Source organism: the organism of the source record quoted next, unplaced genomic scaffold (genome assembly GCF_019419815.1).
Source record: "Pyrus x bretschneideri cultivar Hongxiangsu unplaced genomic scaffold, Pyrus_bretschneideri_v1 Contig8, whole genome shotgun sequence".
NCBI lineage: Eukaryota > Viridiplantae > Streptophyta > Magnoliopsida > Rosales > Rosaceae > Pyrus > Pyrus x bretschneideri.
Window position 1 is genome coordinate 6,425,071 of NW_025999820.1, and position 25,463 is coordinate 6,450,533.

A 25,463-nucleotide genomic window follows, 5' to 3' on the forward strand; every position below is an offset into this window, starting at 1 on the left:
ATGAAAAAAAAAAAAAAAAAAAAAAAACACGTACTTCTTATATTCACCCTAATACTTATCTTCACAAATATCTGCATGGTTTTTTTTTTTCAGCTTTTCTGTGTTGTTTGCAGGGGTAACTTTGTAAGGAGAAGCATTTTGTGACTTTTTCTTCCATTTAAAAAAGTACTCAAAGCTCCTTTTACCCAGTGGAATCCATCCAAAAGTAGCACATTAGCATATATAGGGCCATACACCTCTTAAAGCCTAATCTAGCATCTAAAAACCCCCAAAGTTTAAGCATAAGTGACCAAAACCTTCAAGGCTAAGGAAGGCTATATATTTCACATTAGGGGGATGGAGAGTTCGGCTAAGCCACACAATAGGCAACTTAATTTGATATCGAATTCGCCATCTACGAGATTCGAACCTAAGACCTTTCACTTACAAGTGAAAATGAATAGCATCAGACAATAGTACTGAGTCTATTCACCAGACAGTACTACTGCGTGGCTTCTAGGATTTGCTTTTAAACATTCTTTTTTGATATTTGCCTTCTTCCAATGGTTAATGGTTTTCACATTTCTATGTTCTGGTTTTAATTCCATAGCAAATAAAATCCATGATTGTAATACTCTCTACATTTTATTCTTTAAAAAGCAAAATTCTATCTGTTTCATGATTAATCATGATAAAAATTGAGATTAAATACTAATTAATTAGTTATAAAAACAATTGGTGGACCCATTATATTCAGAAAACAAACAAAATATATAGTAACTAAATCTCTCACAACAAACACAAGGGGGAAGTGGAAAATATAATTGGAACCATATATTAATATTAGTACCCCCAGAAAAAAGGGGTTGATATATAATAGTAGTACCATCATGATCATGATCATAATCATGGTTAGGTGGGTCTCCCATTCCCATAATCCCATTATCCATGAAATGGCTTGCCAAGTTTAGCAGTTCTTCCCCTTTTTACAAGCATCCTTTGACATCACTCTCTACTTATAGAAACTGTGCTAATCTCATGACCAACCCTAGTCCCTACCCTTGTAATTTTATACAACCAAGAGGGCAATTTATCTAAGGATATAAGTCTTTCATTGATCAAATAAAACAAAGAACATCACACTTTCTTAATGCAATTTTAAGTTTATAAACGCAACAGAAAGAAAATTAAAACTTACTCCACATAAACCCATCTAACCAAACGAAAAGGTAATTCTTACGAAGATAAAACCTTGCACCATGTGTTGATGATGAACTTGTAAAAGACAACGCTCGTTCGGCAAGAAGCCTTGGTACGAGACATCTCGAAGATGTTCCTATAGTCCTTTGCTAAGCGAACAGACAACAAAACCATAACGCAATACAAAATAAACTCTTCAATGTATGATTCCTCGATCATAGGAAAGATAAACTCACAAAGCCTAAGCCCTACGAGTCAAACATAACATTGTCAAGACACACAAGGTAACTATCATACCATCACATGAAGACTCTGCAATGACATGAAAACATGATTGTGAATCCCTCAAACCATTGAAAAAACCCCACAAAAGAAAGAACGCACCCATTCATTCATAGCTTGCAATCACCAGCAAAAAAATCCTGCAATGAGTTACCTCCAATAAACGTCAAACTTCTTCCACATAATCCTCACCAAGTGCACAAATCACAAAATTAACTTCTCGAGTTCAAATAACAATGGTCGATTTAAGATATAAAATTAACCAATAAGTCATATATGTTAAAAAAACCTCTCTTCCTCGTAAATAACCCCGAAGGCCAAGACCAAAAGCCGCAAACTCTCAGAAAATATTTGACAAAAAATAAAAAAAACAAAAAAACAAAAAACAGAAAATCGATTACAACCTGTCACCACCACCAACTTACAGCCTGGCTGTGGCCAGGCCCTCTGCCCACTGATCCAATAAAACAAGGCTGAGCTAAACGACAAATATCCTAAGTGGCATCCTGGTTCAAATTACGAGGCCCCACCACCCCTTTCTCTCTCTATATATTCACTCTCTTTCTTCCCAACACCCTCCGTGCTTCTCCCTCCTCCGAATTTCTCATGTTATCTCTCTAATTTCCCTCTCTAAAAATACACACCTCAAATTCTCCGCCATTTTCCAACGATCCGATTTCGACCCAAATGGGTATTTGCAGCTCGTCCGGGTCCACCCAAGTGGCCACCGCCAAGCTGATTCTACAGGACGGAAATTTACAAGAATACCCGTACCCGGTAAAGGTTTCCTACGTGCTCCAAAAGAATCCCACTTGCTTCATCTGCAACTCCGACGAGATGGACTTCGACGACGTCCTTCAGGCCGTCAGTGATAACGAGGTGCTCCAGCCTGGACAGCTCTACTTTGCCTTGCCGCTCAGCTGGCTCAAGCACCCGCTGCAAGCGGAAGAGATGGCCGCATTGGCCGTAAAAGCCAGCTCCGCGCTTATGAAGAGTGGCGGCGAAAAATGTGGATGTCGCCGGAATTCGGTGTCTCCACTGATATTTTCCGGCGTGGAGGTGAAGGATCGCCGGAGAGTGGTGGCCACTGGGGGGTCGAGGAGGCGGAGGGATAGTGGTGGAAAGGGACAGTTTGCGGCGGAGTTGAGTGCAATTCCGGAGTAGGGGTAGTTTGGGAAATAAGATGGGTAATTGTGTAAATAGATTGTAACGATCTGGATGTGATTAGTGGGTGGGTAGATTTGCTTAATTTTGTTTAGGAGTTTAATTTGTTTGTCCCCTAACCATTTTGGGGTGGTGTTACAATTTTACCCTGGTGGTTTTGAGAAAATTGAATTAAAAAAATAAAATAAAATAAAATGTTCACCATAAAAACGAGTATTTTGGTGTCCAAAATTTAAATTTGACAGAGCAGATGCATAATACTTAATTAAGTTAATTTTTGGAACACTGCGTGCGTTACACTTCACCAAATATTAGTTTATTTAGATAGTTATCTCAAATAATTAATGTGGTATTAAAAAACAATGTTGCAAATCAAAATAACTAAAAAGTAACAATCATGGAGTAGTAGACTAGTTGGGGATGAATTTCAGATCTATATTTCACATAGAACGTTCAAGGTTCGATTCCGGACATTAGTGAATCACACGATAATGACCAGAAGAAGTTAAAATGTCTTTGTGAGCTTTTCGAGTCTAAAGATGATGAACTACCGTTATGAAGCCATTAGCTGCTCTACTTTTTGGAGGAAAAAAAAAAACCCCTAAAAGGGAGTATAGACAAAAGCAAAAACCACAAGGGTACTTTGTTTGTAGGAACCAAAAGTGTACTTAAAATAATTTACTTGATGATGATTAACATAACTTTATACCATGTGTTTGGGAGAATTCAACAGTGTATACTTGTATAAGAAGCAAGCCAAATAATTTTGAACTCAAAAAAGTTAAAAAAGTTAAATTCAAGCAGAGTAATATTTGGTTTGGCTCAACTCGTTAAAAGTGTTACTTATCATCTTGCTCATTTTGCTTTACACATAGGTGATGTTCGTGCATGATTTGAGAAAGTATCGGACATTTTTTGGATCTATTACCCTCTTGATTTTTACTTAGTTGCATTTCTTATTCAAATTACATTTGCAATAGAAATAAAATCTATGATTCAAGTTTAAGGTTAATGCTTTGGGTAATTACATTTGAAACGAAGTAGTTTTAGACGCAAACCTAAGATTAATTGGAATATGATTATGATAACATAGTTTTTACAATGTGTGTAATTATATGTGAATGTACACTTTAACACTGGTGTATCCATAGACACACAACCAAAGGGAAAATAAGTTAATTAATTATCAAAGTAAATTATATAATTATTTATTTAGTTAATTAATTAATTAATTCAAAATATATGAATGATTATATCTTGGGGGAAGTTGCAACTTTCCTAAAACGGTATTTCATCTTTATATATTCACTGAACCCTTCGTCAAAGTACATCATAATTCCAAAGTATTCTTACTTCTCTAACTCATATCTTTCACACCGCATTATAAACTTCAGTGTCACGACGTCAGTTTTTTTATCTTGTCTTAACTCTTAATATCCGACCCCAATTTCCATCACATTGATGTGACACTAAAAAGTTAAGAAAACTAACGAAAAGTTTAAAATTGTTTTAATTTTAATGAAAAATGATAAATAAATATATAGTAAATTGTACTAAGAAAATGTAAAAATATGATTTTTCGTTAAAAATGAACACTACTGAAAGTGTTTCATTAAAACTCTCTGAAAAAAATTACCATGATAGATGATTGATGATCCATTATTTTGGGGTGTTTTGGGTACTTTACTAGATATTAGTAGAGCAATTACTTTATGGGTTGAAAAGCTTGGTCGTAGAAGACCACCAAAGGAGAGATAAGAAGCAAGTGGCAAAGGTGTTCAGATAATTAACAAGAGGCCGGTCACTTTTTTGACTATGGTATGGGGGTTGAATGTTGAAAATATTAGATATTTCTGTGATAGGGTTTGTGTGCATAGATGGTATAAAGATATTTGATGTCAACTACTTTATCTGTGTGTTTAAATCACTGTGCTGACGGATATAAAGAAAGTGCTTTTACAATAAGTCGCTTTTACGCGGAATCGGTACGAACTAGGAAGGAAAGAGACGGAGGATGAGGAGGAAAATGTCTAGATCAACTGGCAATTTGGCAGCTTAATCTCGATTAATTATATTCTTCACGAGGTTCAGTTATATATATAGGGACCATGCATGCAGGCTGATGATTAATTAAACAACGCGGTATTTGGTTAATTAGATTTGAAGGAACGAAAATTCTTTACAGCTGTGGTAGTAGAACTAGCACGTCGTCATTATAATTAATGATCATGCAATGTATGTGTGTTATATATGAGGGTTTTATCACGCTTTTCTTTTGATTGTTCAAAAAATTTCGAGGATAAGGACATATCTCGGTTTGGTAAGATTGATTGTTTAAAAACATAACATGTTAGGTTGCGTGGCAAGAGAATAGTTATATACTTGTATTTGAAACATGTTGACAACCCTAAAAGGTCATTAGCCGGGCGCATTCTGCGTTGTATACTTTTTGTTCATGTTTTGATCTTTTCAGATTGACAATCTAACGTGTTAGATTGCATGGCAAGAGAATATTATCTGCAAAGACATTGGCAAACCCTGAAAAGTCACTATGCATTGTTCGTCGTGCCCTCCTAAGAGTTTGGACTAGTAAAAAGCTCAAATTTTAGTTTTTGACAATGTCAAACCTACGATATAACGTGTTAAACCGACTGACACATGATGATATTAAAGAGTGTGAACAGTAAATTACTCACATTGCCATGTGTACAACATCCAAAAACTATGGATGCATCATGTTGAATATAGTACAATATAACGTATTAAACTGACTAATATATAAGATGTTGATGTAAAACGTTAAAAAATAGTAGTAAAGAGTGTGAACGGTATATATACTTACAACATTGGCATGTCTAGAACGTCCAAAACCATGCCTGCATGATGATGAATATAGTACAGCGAGACGCTGATATGTCATGGGTATCGTTTTTATTATCTCTTGGCCTCTTTCGTGGGGTGTGCTTTTTGTTTGCCATATTGTTTGGATCTGTAATAACACCATGATGTGTCTATATCTCTACTAATTAATAAAATATTCATTGTCAATTAAAATTTTATGAAATTATCAATTTAACATTCTAATTAAAACAAAACATAAATAAGAAATATGAGGTACAAAATGTAATTTCACACAACTAAATTTTTCTGTTTTTTTTTTCAAAAGCTCGTCTACATGTAATCCTAACATATCTCTAATTAAAAAAAAAAAAAAAAAAATTTCACTGCCACATTCTCTATCATTCTCTTCCTCTCTCCTTCTATTTCAAAAACAAAAATAAATTTTTCTCACACACTTTGTGTATGCCTATATACTAGTATATATAATTGTAAGGTTTTTGTTGAGCAGCTTATCAGAAGAGTTGGCCACGACAGTGAGCGTTGTGTCTGCGTGTGAGTATGGTAATAAGGGCAGAGAAGTTAAGCAGAAGTAGAGAGAGGGAGAGCGGCCATTTTTACATGGGATGTTTTGTACGTTAGTACAGGGATACAGCTGTTGCGATGTGCTTGGTCCATTTGGATCTCGTAGGCTTTGCTAAGTTTCCTTGAACACGAAGGGAATGGGTTGAAATTTCTTGGCCTCCTCTGGTGTAGGTATACGTAGGGTTTGCAATTAGGCTTATTAGTCGAAATGCTCCCAAATTGTGTCATTGAGTCTCAGTTAACCCTTCGAAATTGGTTTTGTCTCACTTTATCACCTAAAATTGACATTTTTAACTTTTTTGTCTCACTTTACCCACTTCCATTAATGGACTGTTAGATTTAAGGGTTTTTTAGACATTACATTCTTTACACATTTATTTACTTTTAGCCTACACACTAAAAAAGACTCAATTTTATTTTTGAAACTCTAATTCAAACCCAGAAATTCAACAGTTTGAAACTCTAATTCAAACCCATGAATTCAACAATGTGAATTTTTTTGTTTCAAACTGTGCACATTTGCTTTAAATGATTTTTTTTTTGGTTTGGAAAGTATTTTGGATATGATAGCTTAATGATATAATGATTTTGTTGTAATAAATATTTTTTTAATTGCAAAGTTTCGAGCCAATACATGGATGTCTTGCAAGTGAAATGACTCTACGAACAAAATGTAACCCTTATTTTGGTTGATACAATGATTTTGTTGCTCGAAAATTTTCTATTGACTGAATAATTTATTTTTTAAGATGTCCAAAATTTATGGGTTTGAATTAGAGTTTCAAAAATAAAATTGAGACTTGTTTAGTGTGTAGGCTAGAAGTAAATAAATGTGTAAAAAATGAAATGTCTAAAAGAGTTGAATTGGGTAAAGAGACAAAAGAGTTGAAAATATCAGTTTTAGGGGCAAAGTGTAGACAAAACTAATTTCAGAGGGTAAACTAAGACTTAATAGCAGTTTTACTGGGGCATTTCAACTAATAAGCCTTGCAATTATACAAGTTGCAAATATTATAATGTCCTACTTTGTTTGATTAATTTATACGTGTGACTTCAATTCACGTAGCGCTCAGTATTAAAATGTTATAATCACTAAATTAATGTAAAAAATTGTTAATTTTATATTTTTTCAACTTTAGTCATTCATTTCGCATATCATTTAAATTTTACACATTACTGTCCTGAAATGGCTAAAAAATTAAATTATATGTTAAAGCTGCAAAAACTGAAACCAAAATTTAATAAACTACACCGTTGCCAAAACCGAGCAAGAACTTATAATAATATTACCTTAACTAAAAGAAAATAGAGTGAAGTTTCCTTCTAGTGAACAGTGACTAGTCCGATGAGCACACACTTTGTGTGTGTGAACAATTTCATTTTGTTTTTTGTTTTTTTTTTATTAAAGAGTGTGATTAGTTTTTAAAATTTTAAAAAGAGTATGAAAAAATGATAGTGGGACAATTTCTATTTTATCTTAATATTACATAATTACTGTTTTTTGTCCTCTTTATGTAAATATTGTGTATCAAAAGTGAGGGTAAAATAGGAAAAATAGGGATATGATTGTCATTTTGTCAAAAGATACAAAATTATATCAAAAGTGAGGGTAAAATAGAAAAAATAGGGATATGATTGTCATTTTGTCAAAAGATACAAAATTACTATTTTGCCCTCCTCATGTCAATATTGTGTATTCAAAAGTGAGGGCAAAATTGAAAAAGGTGGGAAAAAAAAAGTTAACAAGGACTCTTCTCTAAATAGAATAGATATGTTAAATACGTGTGACGCGCTCACCAACCCTATACTTATGGTAAAAAAAAAAAAAATAGAGTGGGAAATTATGATTGATGTTAAATATACAATGTAAAATGTAAAGGAGACAAGTTCACCTACAATTGAGTCAATACAAAATTAATCCTGATTTATTACTTAACTAAAACACATGCACAAGCTACACAAGTGGGAAGGAAGACCCCAAGATGGGGAACAGCTTGAATTGTCATCATCATTCTACCAAGCTTAGCTTGTTGCCAGGGGACCATTGACCAATCCCAACAAATTATCATCATTATCCAAAACCTAACTTAATGGTCCTCAAGCAAAATCAAATAAATAAAACTAATAATAATATTAATCAAAGGTTTAATTAGTGGTCCTGATCATCAGGTTCTCGTGAGCTGGTCCAGTCAAGGTGACATATACTGATATGTATGCCTATATATGGCTATGGGTGCTTATGTTCTTCCTCGATTTGCCCATTGAGAATCCTTCTACCAACCGAACAAGTTGGTAATCGATGACGAGCAAAACTTCCTTAGGTGTATTTGATGTGGTAAGATATGATCTACATGTTGTATTTGACATAAAAATATAGATTTTCAAGTCGAGCACCAAAAGACCGATTCAAGGCAATTATTTGAATTTGTTTAAGTTTAGTAGTTGATAATGTTACGTGAATTTGTTATCTATTATATGAGTCCCTTTAGTTTTGTTCACATGAAATAATTTCGTGAATTCGAACATTGATCTCTTATATCATGTTTAGAGGTAAATTGTCTTAATCGCTTGAATTACAGACATATCATCAACCTTTAACTACCATAATTTAAACAACATTGTGAAGTAAAAAATAATCAAGAAAATTATGAAGGCAACACTTATACTTTTGGGTGAAAATGACAAAATTAGCCTTGAGCCACACTGAAACTCCCACGCGCAAGCAGCAGACAATTATGACTCAATCAAGGTAAAAAATGATCAAAATAGGTATTTATTCAAAACCTATTTCATCCATCCTCATCAAATCCTTCCCACAAGGTAACCCTCAATTATTCATTCAAATTAGGATTAATTACCTAAATTAATTGATTAATTTCCTAATTAATTAATTAATTTTCTAATTGATTGCAAGATATTATTTTGACATAATATCTTGCAATTACACCCAAAAACCACCATAAGTGGCCGGACCCCTTTTCTCTAAATATGGGCCACACCCCTATAAATAGCTCCAATTTCTTCCAAAAACCTAAGTCCAATTCTCTTGCAAAATTCTCCAAATTTCTCCAAACACTTTCTCTCTCAAATTCTAACTTTGGCATCGGAGGTTCTTCAGCCAAAACGCCCCTCCCCCCACACACACACATTCATCGTGGGCGCGTGAAGCTCTTGGCCTTGACCTAAGGTGTTAATTGTTTTGCAGGTGCATTTTCGTCCAAGAAGGAGAAGACGGAAATTTGCATCCACAAACATGACATAACTATTGGCCAAATACAAAATATATACTTTAACTCTACTGTAAAAATTAAGGCTCGTTTGATTTTAGAGGATAAAGACGTGAGAGAAATGAGTGAACTAAAAAAGGAATGAAAGAAAAACAAAATGAAAACTAAAAATAAAAAAATCGTTTTAAATTGTTTTCACGTTCTAAATTTTGTTTTCATTATTTCTTCTGTATTTGTTCTCTTGTATATATTTTTCATATCGCCAATTCAAAAAGTAAAATTAAAATCGAAATAATTATCGTCTTGTATATCTTTCTTTTATAGGTATATATTTATTATTTACACTCATCACACATAGCAACTATTGCAAGTGTGGGACATAATGGACTCCTCAAGTCCTCATCTATTAGTACAAATAGCTATTATTCGTGAAAGAATGTGCCCCATTACCACAAGTTATAGGCCTTCAAAACTACTCAGTTTCAAGTGCATGGGACTACAGGTCTGCAAAAACTCGTACTGGAAAACTAGCTAGTTGAGAACTTAATAATAGTGCGTTACTTCTGCTCGAAGAACAAGGAACAGGACGATTTGGATTATATAGAAGGGTTTTCAAATCGCTGTCCTCCACTAAAAGCTTGTCTTTTATGTGTTTGTTTGAGGGTGAGAAGAGTCCGAGACACTTGCTTTGGTTGCAAAGGAGTCGAAAGCAGTCCCATTAAGCATGCATGATATTCGATAATTTCTAGCTTTGGGAAGCTACTTATTTTGGCTTCACTCCACTCCCGACTTCAAAACTTCAACACTTTTGGCCCCCACTTTCTTTTTCCATACGTTCTTTGATTCACATGGTTTACATTAGTTTGATAGTCGAGCCATTGGATCCAGCTGTTGATCACAATAATCTTATGCCTATATGAGTAGGGTTTTTGTGAAGGTGATGTTATCTTGACATCAAATTGATATATTCGTTGATACGCTCTTTAACACATTCGGAAATCACAGTAATAGTATGACTCACTTTTATTGTGTCAACAAGTATATTAATTTTGTACGTCTGAATAATTTTATTATTTTTTGAAATTTCTGTAACGTTTCTTTTTTCTACTCACTACACATTAAAGGTACATGCATTATTTTTTTTATCTGCATTACAATTTCACCAAATGACAAGTGAAAGATAATCATAGAAGTAACATTATTTGTATTACATCTTCATCGATTACAGGACAAAAACTTACACGCCTTGCTCCTTATAATTCAACTACATAATCACCTGCTAACTACACAATCAAATAGTCTAATTTGAGATTTGAATTTAGATTTTAGAATATCTGAATTTATAATTAGCTTCGTACCTACGTTTTTTTTTTTTTTTCGCTAACTCGAGTAGTGAGTCTCAAAAAATAAATAAAACTAAACTAAAAGTTCTTGATGCAAAAATTTAAATGGGGAAAAAGCTTAACAATTACATGCATCGTGTTGCTTTTTCAATTTAAACCTTTTCTCTGTTGCTTTTTCTTCTTCCTTTTGGTTTGAGAAACTTCTCAAGTGGAATTTCTAATTTTTTGCAATCATCGCTTGGCCCATCTCAAGTGGAATTCAATAGTAAGTCCGTACCAGAATGCGGATTGCATTATAGCATAGAGGCTATTTAGATAAAATAACCTTTGAAATTTGCATAACTCATTACTTTGGTTACTGAGATTTGTAATCAATAGAAGTGGTACATGAATTTGTCCTCCATCAATTATTTTGATCATTTCATGAAAAATTATATTAAATAAAGACCAAAATGACATAAAAAGCCCTCAATTTAATAAACAATGAGCTAAATGATTTGACAAAAATTGAGCATATTTTTGTCATTTTAACCTTATTTAATAGAGATTTTTCATGGAATGACAAAAATGATTGATGGTGGACAAACTTAGGGACTACTTCTATTGATTTCAAATCTCAAAGATCAAAGTGAGGAGTTATGCAAATCTTAAAGACTATTTTGACTGAAAAGCCTAGTATGAATGCAGTTTATGCGACCTATTAGTTTGTACATATTTGACATCAAAGTAATAGTTAGTTATGCATAATGTCATCTTTTAAAAATTTAAATAGCAAGAAATAATCATGGAAGTGAACCTAAAGACTGCATTATAGTAGTGGCTTCTTAGGCGTCTTTTCTTAATTTGGATTGGATTCAAATGAATAATTTATTTTTTTAAGTTATTCACAATAAAAGTGAATTATTATTTTGAAAATATTAGATATAACATAAATGTATTTCACACAGCGTCTTGGGTTCGATTTCTGATCTTGGTGAATTGCATGATAGTTGTCAAAAAGATGCTGAAGTACCTCTGTGAGTTTTTTCCTCCCCCAAAAGGATGGATTGTAGTGGAGCAGCCACCAACTAGTCTCTTTTTAAGTGGAAAAAATAAAGTTTACTTAACAAGTAATTCATTTACACTAATTTATACTAAGAAGGAAGACAATTTAAATCCAACTTAAATGCTCTATTCCAGTGGAGTATCTAGACAAGCCAAGTATAGAGGCAGAGCTGGCAACCGAAGTGTCATAGGTTAGTATAACTCACAACTGGCAAAGTTCTATTATAGACTACCTAGTTAATGGGACACTCCCCACGGAAAAGGTTGGAGTCTAGAAAGCTCCAAATGAAGGCAACACGCTACTACATGTGGAACGGCATTCTTGTCCGAATATCCTACATCGAACCACATCTTCGCTGCCTAGCGTTTCCCGACGACCTAAAGGTTATAAGCTCAATCTACCAAGGCGTTTGTGGAAATCACTCCGGAGGCCAATCCTTAGCACAGAAAGCTCTTAATGCAGGCTACTACTGGCCTACCATGCATCAAGACACTAGGAGTTAGTGCAAAAGTGCGACCATTGCCAACACTACAAGCCGGTACCAACCTTGGCCGTTCATGCAGTGGGAAATCGACTTGGTAGGGACAATGCCACCTGCTACTAGGGCAGAGGCATGATGGTCATGGCAACCGATTACTTCACCAAATGGGTAGAAGCAGAGCCCATGAGAACCACAACTCAGACGGACATAGAGCACTTCATATGGAGGAATATCATTTATCGATTTGGCATTCCTCAATCCATCGTCACCGACAATGGCCCGCAGTTCGTGGGCAAAGATTTGGCGAAGTTCTTCCAAAAGTATGGCATCAAGTAGCATATGTTCATGCCGAGATATCTTCAAGGCAATGGGCAGGCCGAAGCATCCAACAAGACGATCCTCAATTACCTCAAGAAATCCCTCACCGACAAGAACGGAAAATGACCATACGAACTCCCTGGATGTCTATGGGCATATCGCACCACCAAAAGACGAGCAACCGGTGAGACTTCTTTCTTTTTGGCATTTGGTTCAGAATCAATCATTCCTCCCAATGTCATCGTGCCAAATATCAACACTCTACTGCCAAGCATTGAGCAGAACAGTAAGAAGATAGCCACAAGCTTAGATCTAGCAGAAGAGAAGCGCGAGTAGACCATTACCCGAATAGCAACCTACCAGTAGCAGCTCATCTCCAGTTACAACAAAATGGCCAAGATCCGGCAATTCCAACTCGGAGATTTAATCTTAAGAAAAACCTTCATCACTGCCTGCAGAGAAGGCTCCAAAAAGACGGATCCCATCTGGGAAGGTCCTTACAAGATTAACAGAGTGGGCAGCAAGGGTAATTACACCCTCACCACCATGAACAACAAAGATATCGAAAAGCAGTGGAACGTCTACAATCTAAGGACGTACCATGTATGACCTCCGCTACATCAAAACCCTGAAGAACTCGAGCAGCTCTGTAACGCCCCAGCCCTGAATTTTTTTTTTCAAGGATTGATTTTGTTGATAGGCCCAATTTCAAATCATAGTTAATTTATTTTCATTAGTCACATTCCTCTAAGTCAATGATTTAGATTCTTACAAGTTATCCATATTTTCTTAAATGTCAAAACATAACATTAAATTAACAATTGAAAACACTATCATTAGTAGCATTCTCCAAATAGTTTCCTTCACCCCACATGTAATTCATAAACATTAATCATTTACCAAAACATACAATTTCACTTCCAATTTAGAACCATTTCCTTCTCTTAGGTCAAAATTCAATCTAAATATTAATTCTCAATTATTTAATCTCACTTATTTTATGGCTGCATCTAACATCTTGTTAGACTGCCTATGTACCCTAAACAGGGATCAAGCCATTTGTAGTTCACATTCTCAATTATATTTCATAATCTTCACATTTTAAAATGACTAACACTTCATAAATTAAGTCCAAACAATTGATTCACATCAAATATATTATAAATATGGACTCAGAACATTGTAATTAGCTTAAAAAGAGCAATATCATCATCTTAGCCACGCGCGCCACTGCAAGTGGCAGTCAGCCGCTCCGACTCGCCGGAAAATTCAACTATTTTTAAAAATTCTCAAAATTTTCGGAAATGAAGATCTCAAAGAGTAGATCAAACTTTATACATGCGGCCGAGTCCAATTTGTCCAGCAAACCCCTCAAATTGGCCATGAACCGCTGGAACCCTTGTTTTGAGTGTTCTTGATTCGACTCCTCTAGTGATCCACCGCCCCAACCAATGGTTGGGCTTTGTTCATAAGGTTGAGGTATGATTATGGGTGGTGTTTATGGGTGGAGTTAGCTTCAGATCATGGTGAATTTGAAGCCAACCCGTGCACCCCTCCTCACGGTTTCTCTCACAATCCTCCAAATTTTATTACATTTTCGAACTAAGATGGGAGAATGATCGATTGGCCTTGAGGGAAGGGTCATTTTGACACTAACCTGGCCGTCAACGGTGGCCGGAGTTGGGAATTAGGTCAGGGTCGGGTCACGGTTTCACGGGTACCCGTTTCCCTGTATTTTCTCCTTTCCTTTTCTCTTGTGCCCTCCTTTCCTTTACTTCCCATTGGTCCCAGTCCCTCCTTTTTCTCTACTTCCCTTTCAATCACAGCCACACACGTGGCACTCCCATTGCTTCAGATTTTCTAGAGCATTCCCTCTTAATGCTAAAATGACTATTTCGTCCTCAAATTCTATCGTTAATAACCTCTTCGTTATAACTCCGTTTCGCGAATGGTTTGCGTCCACGCGTTCGTGAGATCGAGCTCTATTTTAAAATATAAATTGTAACCTCGAATGGTCTACAGATTTTAAATAATTAACTTCCAAACTTCAAACTTCGTAACCAATTTAATTTAGAACTGATTTCAAATAAATTAATATGATTTCTTGAAAAATAACATAAATCTCAATAATACAATTACGTGAATTATAATAATTTCCCAATTCTATCTTCATAACCGTAAATCAATTTATTTTTTATTTTCTCCACATATTCATAATTATGAATATATTTCATATATTTAAGTATTCAGGGTATTACATTTACCCCCCCCCCCCGGGTTAAAATAAATCTCATCCCTGAGATTTCAGCCTCCGAGTTACGAAAAGAAAATAGAAATATTCCCACCATTCCTTTAGTAGTGAATAAAATCGTAATCTCAGTCTACGATTTGATTCAGGCTCCAAAATAAGCACTAACGAATGTTAACTGTGATTTTCACTCATATTCTCATATTCCCATTGGCAAACCATTTACCATTATTCACTCACGATGCTTTCTCAAAATTTCTATTCACAATCACTAGCGTTATCCAACCTCAGAAAAGTCTTGCCATATTCAACGTAAAAAATAAGTATCATACATCTCAGCCATAACCATCATCGGACCAAGAAATATCAAAAAAATGCAAGCCATACTAATCAGTGGCTAAGTAATTACCACACCCACTGGGTAATAGAAGGAAATTTAAAACTATGCCCGCAATACTGTTAATCTTGAACGAAATGAAAATTTATTCTAGTGATTTCATTCCCTTCCACTATTACACTAGATTACTCATGATGATTTTAAAATCTTACCTTTTTTACATCTTCCTTTCATTCATTTCTCTTTTTAAATTACTTCAAAGTGCAACCACAAATCTAATAAAAGAGTGACTTGCACTTCCAGAGTATCATTCACATTTCATCAATCAAGAGAGAAATTTAAATATATTACACTCGCATGGCCAACAAAACTAAACCTTATTTATCCTATACCACGAGAATACGTGTTCGTCATCAGTTTGGTTCACAATAACCAATCCAACAATGACAATTCATAATTGTGACAACCAACTAATCAAAATTGTAATTACAAACTTCCCCAACAATTCTTTGCATTGAATATAAAAACTTAACTGGAATACGTTTATATTAAACAAATCCAAAATCCCATTCCATACTTTTATTTATGACACTTGTAATTCAATATATAAAGAATATCCATGATTTTTCCACCATTCCACTTTATAAATGGACAACTCATAACCACAATTTGTACTTTCATTCCCGTTCAATAAATCATCAATACGTTAATAAGTATAAGGTTTCCAAACATAATTATTATTGCCAACAAGACTAATCCTTATTAATCACATAGTCATGAGAAAATATGCTCGTCATCAATTTTGTTCAAAATATCAATTCAACAATGCCAATTCGTAACCGTGATAACCCAAAATTCTACCAAAATAACCAATAAATTAATACTAAGATTAGGGTAAAATATATGGTATAATATGGACTCATTATGGGTCACTCGTGGAGATCCACACATCGGCGACCACGTGGAGCCAAGTTGGGTGAGAGCTCACCCAACACGTGGGGCCAAACAGGGACCCACCCAATCATCGGCAACTGCGTGGAGCCAAGTCGGGGCTCACCCAACACGCAGGACCAAATAGGACCCACCCAATTGCGTGGCAACATTGGCCTACGTGGAGCCATGTCGGGACTAACCCATCCTTCAGGCCAAAGGGGACCCACCCAATCACGTGATAGTACGAGCCCGTCCCCTGGCTCTGATACCATGTAGAATTTTTCAGGTCGGCAGGTCGAGGGCCCACTCCAACAATACCAATATTGTCCCCACTTTATCACCTGGCCAATCCATTAGGTGTGGGTTTTATCACAAAAAACCTCGATATTAGTTAAAGTGAAGTAATTCTATTTAAATTGCTTTTGTCCTTTACCTCTGGCTGACGTGGGATAATGGGATTCCAACATTTCTGATCATTCGATCTAGATGGCTAGAACATTCGGCTTTATATGAATATGATATTGAACTGAAGATTGAAGTGTCGAATTAGGTTTTTTTTAATTGCCTTTGGTTTTGGTTGAGTCAATGGTTGTTAATTTGATCAAAATTGTATTATGTTGACTCTTTTTTCCTTTGTATTATTTAGAACAGTTATGGATAGGTGTTTTAAGAGAAAATCAATAGAAGATGCTCCTTCACCTTCTATGACAAATAAAAAGTGACATATATAGCATACTGACAAATCTTCCTAAAGATCATAGTCTTCGACTTCGAATATCATAACATGATCCAAATATTAGAGATCAAGTATGAAGATCTTATTTGCAGAGGGAATTGTTTCAACCTCAAAGCCATCAATTTCCATATACATCATTTGCAGGAGTACAACAAATTATATTTCTACATGCTTTTGCATAATGATTTTTTTGGATTGAAAAGAATAGAAGTTTTAAATAAAAGCTGGTGGAGACAAAAGAGGGATAGACAATATTCCTTGGTGTACTTGTTCGTCAAATTAACATTAATTTTACTTGTTGCGACTACTTTTGTTGAAAGAGTTTTTTCGATGATGAATATTGTGAAGAATCCAAATCGTAATAGGATGGGAGATCAATGGAGAACAATAACTTGGTTGTATACATTGCGAAAGATGTATTTGATTCTATTGATAATGATGTTGTGATACAATGTTTTCAAAATATAAGAACACGTTGTGGACAATTATAAATGAAAGTACAATCAATTTTTAAAGGCTATTTTTTTATTCCACCGTTGTAAACTCCTGGTTTCACAACTAGTGTAAATTATAGCAATGGTCCCTTAACTTTAACTCAATAGGAGCAATGGTCCCTCAACTAAAAATCCATTACCATTGGTCCCTCATCTCGTCAAAACATACAGCTATGGTCCCTCAACTAAAAATTCATTACCATTGGTCCCTCAACTTTAATCCAAATAGAGAAATGGTTCCTCAACTTTAACCCCACTTAGAGTCATGGTCCCTCAACTTTAACCCAATTGTAGTAATGATCCTTCTAACGTAACTCATTTTGACAAAATTCTGACGAAGTTGACGAAAATGATCATAGCTACACGTGTTGAGGGACCTCAATTTTAGCAATGGTCCTTCCAACTTAACTTATTTTGACAAAATTTTGACGAAGTTGACAAAAAAGACTATAGCTATACATTTTGATGAGTTGAAGGACCAATAGTATTGAATTTTTAGTTGAAGGACAATTGCTCCAATTTGATTAAAATTGAGGAACTATTGCTACAATTTACTCTCACAACTAAAAGCAAATGCTCACCAATCAACATATACCTAACCGGCTTTCACGTCTATCATATGGTCCTTGTATGAAAGTTGGAAACGTGAACACCTTTTCATATATGCTTTGGTAATGCTCGCATGAAATATTTATAAGAAAAGCTCATGTCATTGTCATGCGACTAATACTCTGTTTCTAGCCCTACTTATTCCACTCTAAAATTTTGAAAAGAATGGTCTCAATTTCCTTATCATATAACTCAAAACTTCGGTAGTGAAACAAAAGAACAACATCTTGTGGTAACCCGATTTGAATGAACCAAGTTAAAATATTTGTATTTTGTGTGATTGTGATTTTACGATTTGTTACTTGTTTGACCAACTTTTGTGTATCTACGTTTTCATGCATCACATCGTTATTTTTCATCAAGGGATCCATCCCAAAACATCCATCATAGTGAAATGAAGAAAACTAAAACAATCGGACAAGAAAAACGCGGTCATTGTCATATATTAACTAAAACGGATGTGTTTCCTCTTATCCACTTGAGCTTAATGGACTTCTCTTTTCCTAGTTTAAAATAACTTATTGCTTGTATTATTTATGTTTTAAAAAGTCCTGATTTCAAATTGTCAGAAAAGCATCATAGCAGTTACTAAAGAAATTATGATTGTGAAATGAATATTGATAGAACCATATTAAGATCCTTGTGATACTCTTTCTTTTCAATATTGTATGGAATACTCTTCGACTTTTATGAACTTTTTATTTCAATATTGCATATAAACTTTTAAGTTTAAAATAGTAATTAGGGAAGAGATTGAGCTTAAAGCCTTGCATTATAATACCATATTTTTTTAATGAACATGAATGTAATGTTTAGGGTGATTATGGCTCACCACCACTTAAGTGCAAGCACAAATGCTCAAAAGTTTTTAAAAGAAGAAAAGGAGCTCCAGCCGGGCCAAATTTACTTTCTGCTACCACTGCATCCCAGAAGCCGGTCTCTCTGGCGATCAAGGCCGGCTCTGTGCTAGCCAAAAACGGGGGTCGCCTAATTTCCAAGCTCAGTTTTTACCGAATTACTTATAATTAAAGTAAGTTGAGATACTCTTCATATAACCAATTAGTTTTATGGTAAAAGTTGAAACCTTAACTTTTTTCATATTCCAGTCCACACTAATCTGTACTAGAGAAAGGAAGGAAGGTTGGAACATGCAATGTGAGTTAAAGGAAAAAAACACTTGTCTCGCGTTCAAACCCTAACCATCGGAACAAATCTTAACTCAATAAGACGACGTCTCTTATACGTCATGTATTAATCTCTTATGCAATACAAATTCATGCATCTGGGTGAGGCTTTAAAAGTCACCACTGTCACAAGGCGTGGGTGCGAAAAATGTGGTCTTGTAGGTCGAAGGTATAAATTCAGGTCACGGTTTAAAGAGGTTGACGACCTCCAAACTTCAAAGCCATTAGCCACAAATAGAAGTCAACGCGCCCACGTGCATTGACGTGGGAAATTTATGTACCGTTTGGTCAATTAGGTACATTCATGCTACACCAACAATCACTTTACTATTCAACCATAAACCAACTCGATCATTGACTTTCTTGGATGAACAATCAATACTCCTTCTAAATCTTTGGCTAAAATGAATATACCATGACTGAAGTTGAGTCAAGTCAATTTTATAAAGTCTTGCCGCTCTAAATGATACTTGTAAGGCATAATAAGCCGGATTGTTGTCAAATTCAACAAATCTAGAATAAACAATTATATATAAGGTTTGTTATACAAAAAAGTTACAAGTTAACCAAACAACAAACATGCATTAGTCCAATTTAATTGAAACTATAACATCACACATTTCCGAAAAATTAATTAGACAGAAATGTATATGTTGATCACGATTGAGAAGAACCCTAAATCCAAACTCACCTTCCACACTCCTCACTCTTTCACACCCTGAGAAGTGCAAAAGGCCATTTGAAGGTGGATTGGAGCGTGTTTGTGAAGTGGTTCCATTTGTACTTACATACATAAAAAGGGTAAACCAAACTTCATTTCATTCCGTCCACCAATTCACAAAAAAAAAAATTACTATACAAGTAACAGATATTGATATCAAATAATCATATGTAGCACATCAAAATAAAGAAAAAATAATGGCCCAATTTCCCTTGGTTGTAGTAGTAGCACTAGACATATGCAGCTCAGCCCATGGCGCCACTTCAGCTACCGCCATAGACTACGTCGAAGCCCACAACCTAGCAAGAGCGCCCGTCGGTGTCGGCCCTTTAAAGTGGAGCGAATCCTTGGTAACAGCCGCTACCCGAGTGGTCATCCACCAAAGAGACAATAACCGCTGCGACCTAGCAGCAGACCCAAAAGTTTGACTTGCTCCGACACCAAGTATGGCTTCAACCAGTTTTGGACAACTGTCAGGACGCGGACGGCGATGCCCCGCATGGCGGTGGAAAACTGGGTGGAGTAGAAGCAGTACTACGACCGCGACAATAGTTCGTGCGCACCAAATCATGAGTGTCGTTCGTACACGCAGGTTGTGTGGAGAAAGTCCTTGGAGTTGAGGTGTGCTGAAGCCACGTGTGTCAAGGAGCAGAAGAGTGTTACTGTTTGTTTTTATAATCCTCCGGGAAACTTTGAAGGGGAGAGTCCCTGCTAGCTATTAGCCAAGAGACGTTGATTAATTAGAAAGTAAAGAATAATAATGCATCACAATTGACAATTGGGAGAGAGGTCGTAAGTTTCATCCATGCATATGCCTTCAGGTTTGTCAAATTATGCCATCTCCTAAAGCTTGAAGGCAGACGTGAGACATGGATACAAATTGAAAGCAATTAATTATGCCTCAAGTTTATCCAATCACTAAGTACCTAAAGTAGTGCTAACAATTTTTGCACTAACCTTTATATTTGGACCTTTTCTTATTAATAAAATGTATTTTTTTTCCACACACAAAAAAAAAAAAAAAAAAAAAAAATCTTTTAGTGCTTTGGGCTATCAATTTATTTAAGACCAAGTCTTGTCGCAATTAAACTCACCTTCAAGTCTTCATGACTCAAAGAGATTTGAAGAACTCAAAAATTATGATTTCTTTCAAGCAGCGGCGTATTTTTTTAAGATGTAGCTTTAGTTCCTTATATTACTTAGATTAAAGCTTATATTACTTAGATGTAGCTTTAGTTCCTTATATTACTTAGATTAAAGCTTATAAAAGAGAAAATTCTAGCATTGTTTAAATTTTTTTTTAATACATAATCCTAATAAAACACTTGAAAAATTGTGAGTTTTGAAGAACCATGAGGGAGGGAGGGAGGGAGAGAAAAATACAGTTCTTTCAGTTGTATCATAGGAGTAAAGGACATGCTATTATATATTTTAGGAGTGGACCTTAATTATAATTACAAATACGCAATCCTACATGCGTCCTTTATAGCTTAAGGGCATTGTATATATAATTGAGAACAACAGAGTGTGTGGCTAATTAATTTGACGGAAATTAACCTGTCATGTGTTGTGTGCTGTGCTGATCACGTAAACGTAAAGTCATGTATTCATGTTGGTTGTCGTCTTAACTTAACGAATTCCTTCCATCAAACTCAACACGTACAACACAAGACTTCTAGGGTTTCTATAAATAACTGTACGACAACTGAAGATTGTTTACATATAGAGCACATCAAATCATCATTAAGAAGAAAAAGAAATGGCCGAATATCCTTTGGATGTAACACTCCTAGTGAGTAGTGACTCTAGCCATATGCTGCCTTAGCTCCGCCTCAACCTGACGGGCGGCAGTTCCTGTGTCAGATCCCACAAATGCGGCGGCAAGAAAGTATCTGGAACCCCACAACCAAGCAAGAGCCGAGGTGGGTGTCGTCAGGCCTCTCAATTGGAATGAGTCCATGGAAAAAGCTGCAACCCGGCCGGGTGGTAAGCCACCAAAGAGACAGCAAACACTGCGACCTGGCAGAAGACCCCCGCAGTCTCCGGCTCGAACTATAACTCCAACCAGTTTTGGTCGGCTGTGCGGTCGCGGCCAGTGACACCTCGTTTGGCTGTGGAATCCTTGGTGTCGGAGAAGCAGTATTACAACTCATGCGTGCAGAATCATGGGCGTGGTTCGTACACGCAAGTTGTGTGGAGAAATTCTTCGGAGTTGTGTGCTGAGGCCACGTGCAGACTAGTTTAACTCTTTGTTTTTATAATCCTCCAGGGAACTATGAAGGGCAAATCCCTTATTAGCAGGAGGGCTGGAGGGGTTAGGCCATCTCTAACCGAAAGCTGGTCAAATGACTCGTTTTAACCCTCTGGTCCTCCAACAAATTAATATTTTAATAAACTGTGCATGATCATATTTCTTACTATCTTTAACTGAGGGTCAAAGGGCCAAAGGGCCAAAGGGTCATAGGGCTCGTTTTAGTCCTGTCACAAAAAACCGTCTCCAACAGAAGGTCAAAGGATTATAGTATGGAATGTGAAGAATTGAAATAAAATGAGGTAAGATATTATGAAATGGTGAAAAATATGTGAGAAATTGTGTAAGAAAAAAATAAAAAATAAAAATAAAAATAAAAAACTGGGCTGGGCATAAAAAACAAAAAATGGGTTGGGACAAAAAAAAAAAAAAAAAAAAAAAAAAAAAAAAACCTAATCCTTAAACCTTAAAGTGGGCTGCAAATGGAAAAGAACAAAAAAAAAAAATGAAATTTGGCTAGCAAGCAGGCTGGCTGAAGATGGCTAGCCAGTTGGCTTTTTGGTCTTTTTTTGTCTAGTGGGGTCCACGAGCCTTTTGGCCTGGCTCTTGGTTGGAGACCATTTTTGGGCTATTTTCGGCCCTCTGAACCCTTCGGTTGGAGATGGCCTTAAGTATTACAGAGAGTCTGATATCAGGGCCTCATGTGCCACTAATTAAATAAAGTTATAGGTTGGATGCTATAAATCTTTTGATTTATAGCCTTTGAAATACATGATGGTGATAATTAATATGTACTTATTCTTATAAGCTTCATTTATATTATTGGCTATGTTGCCTCAAACTATTTCCAAATGAGATGTCAAATATGTCAAATAGAATTAAAAGACATTTAGGTGTTCTCCAATGGATATGCCAAATATGATATACAAGTTGAGTCATTTGACTCATTGCATTCTAGTTGTCTTTTTTGACAGCAAACAAAGAATGAGTCAAATATTTTTAATTTAATTTTTTTAATTCATGAGTCCCATTAGCAACTAATGGAATAAAAACTAAAGTTAATTTTGATTATTTTTTAGGGTGATTTTGTATAAAATCAGTACAAAGTTACATATTGACAATAGATCAACAATATTTGTGTTAGTTATAAATAGGTCAATTATGAATTGTGGCACTTAAATGCATTTAAAATAAACAAAAATTACAGAATTTACCATTATAGCTCGCACCCACTTCAACTGACACCTTAATTCTATATTTTTCATATTTTGGAATAGTTCAATACGGATCAGACACTTTAATGCAGTGTTTGTTTGCTGATTCTGTTTTTTACACTTGGATTAAGACGCTGCATTGCAGTGTCCATTTCCTGGTTTTTTTTTTTTTTTTTCATCACTCATACGCTTTCTATGCTTCATTCTTTGAGCGACTATTTATTCTTACGTTTAGATTCAGACACTGCAATGTAGTGTATGTTTCCCTGCTCTGTTTTTCTTTTTTTTACATTTTGATTCAGAAACTACAACACAGTGCTTGTTTCCTAGTTTTTTTTTTATTTTTTACATTTTGATTAGATAGTACAACGCAATGTCTGTTTCCTGGTTCTGTTTTTCTTTTCTTTTTTTACATTTTGATTCGAAAACTATTATGCAGTGTCCATTTCTTGGTTCTTTTTTTTTTTTTTTTTTTCTTTTTAACATTTTGATTCAGATACTGCAATGTAATGTTCGTTTCCTGGTTCTGTTTTTACATTTCTATTCAGACGCTGCATTGCAGTGTCTGTTTCCTGATTCTCTTCTTCTTCTTCTTGTTATCATTTCCATATTCCATGGAGTCTATCTCGACTCGTAAAATTACTTTAAAAAAAAAAAAAAAAAAAAAAAACTATAAATTTCATATCACATAACTCTGGGCCTAATAAAATAATAAAATACATATTTGACACGTCCATTGAAAAAGATAAGAATTTAGCACTTGTATTCAATTTGCCATATCAGCCATCATATAAAATCTTGACATATTATTTTTTACATCTCCTTTGGAGATACTCTCACACCTCAAGGTTTAGGATTAATGGCTGTTTAACATGGCATCATTATTAGAGTTTTTTTTTTTTTTTTTTTTTTTTTGCGAGTAGTTTTTAAGTCCGATCCTTATTTTTTTGCCGATCACCTTTATCTCAATAATTTGAGAAGTTCAATTCTCGTTCTCTACTTCTTTGTTCATTTGCATTTGCAAGATGTAGAATGAAAATGAGGTTTCATCTATATGTTTATTTCTCATATCTTCTATTTTATCTCTGCCTTACAAGATATTTAAACTTTCTTAGTTCATGTTTGTCTAACAATTACAACCAATTATAATGATCACCTACCAATTAGCACATCAATCATAACTTATGTGATCAATTCATAAAGTCGATAAATTTTGGTACATGCATTCAACATTACTCCCACAAAGAAGGGCCAACGAGTAACTTCATTCCTTTCACTCAAAGGTGTCCCTATAAATACGTAGACACCAATTAAAGATTTGACCACATCAAATACCAGATCAAAGATCAAATGGCCCATCATCGTCCTAGCAGCCCTGGCTCTAGCCATGAGTTCAGCCCATGTTGCAGGGGCTCAGGCGCCAAGCTCCAACACTTCAGCCAGAGAATACCTCCAAGTTCACAACCAAGCCAGGGCAGCCGTGGGTGTTGAGCCGCTCAAGTGGAGCGAGTCTCTCGCCAATGCAACAAGCAGGCTAGTGAGGTACCAAAAGATCAACCAAGCCTGCAACTTTGCCAACCTCACCAGTGGCAGCAAGTATGGAGCCAATCAGCTGTGGGCAAGTTTGGCAGTCAGTGAGTCCAACCATTGTGGACACTTGGGTCAAAGAGAAGGACTTCTACAACCACAGTGGGAACTCTTGTGTGCCAAATCACAGGTGTGGTGTGTGCACCCAGGTGGTGTGGAGGAAGTCTTTGAAGCTTTGGTGTGCTCAGGCTACTTGTGTGAAAGAACAGAGCAGCTTAAGTATTTGCTTTTATAATCCTCCTGGGAATGTTATAGGGGAGAGCCCCTCCTAGGGGAAAAATAGTTCCCTTGTATCTGGGATGTTACGATGACAGAATCTCAAACCAATTGGACTACATGTCATCACAGCATTCGAGGTGTCGGTAAGTTATTCAAACTTAGAGAGAAGTTGAAGTAGAAGCTAGTTTGAGTTTAGTTTTTGCAAGTGATGTGATCTATGATCTTGAGGGGGTTGATTAGAAAATAATGTGTTGTACTTAGAGTGTTTGATGTAAATTAGGCAAACGTATTGGGGTCTTTGCTGCTAAATATGTAATGTAACACTATGGTTCTCCAGATCTCTTTTCTCTTTGTTTGTGATTTGTTTTGTGTTTTGTGGGTTGCAGAATACAGCTGCATCTCTGTGAGAAATATATGATGCAGAAAACTGCTAATAAACACGTGACTCTCATGTGCAGAGTTCATTGA

General features: G+C 35.5%; 1 protein-coding gene and 1 pseudogene across 1 annotated transcript; both read left to right on the forward strand.

Annotated features, from left to right (window-relative positions):
• The first annotated feature begins 2,024 nt into the window (after positions 1-2,024).
• On the forward strand, positions 2,025-2,841 carry LOC103967612. The gene has a single exon (XM_009380882.3). It carries the CDS (start codon positions 2,149-2,151, stop codon positions 2,623-2,625), a length of 477 nt encoding a protein of 158 aa, XP_009379157.2. The 5' UTR covers positions 2,025-2,148; the 3' UTR covers positions 2,626-2,841.
• Positions 2,842-12,852: 10,011 nt separating this feature from the next.
• On the forward strand, positions 12,853-25,322 carry LOC103967613 (annotated as a pseudogene).
• Positions 25,323-25,463: the final 141 nt, after the last annotated feature.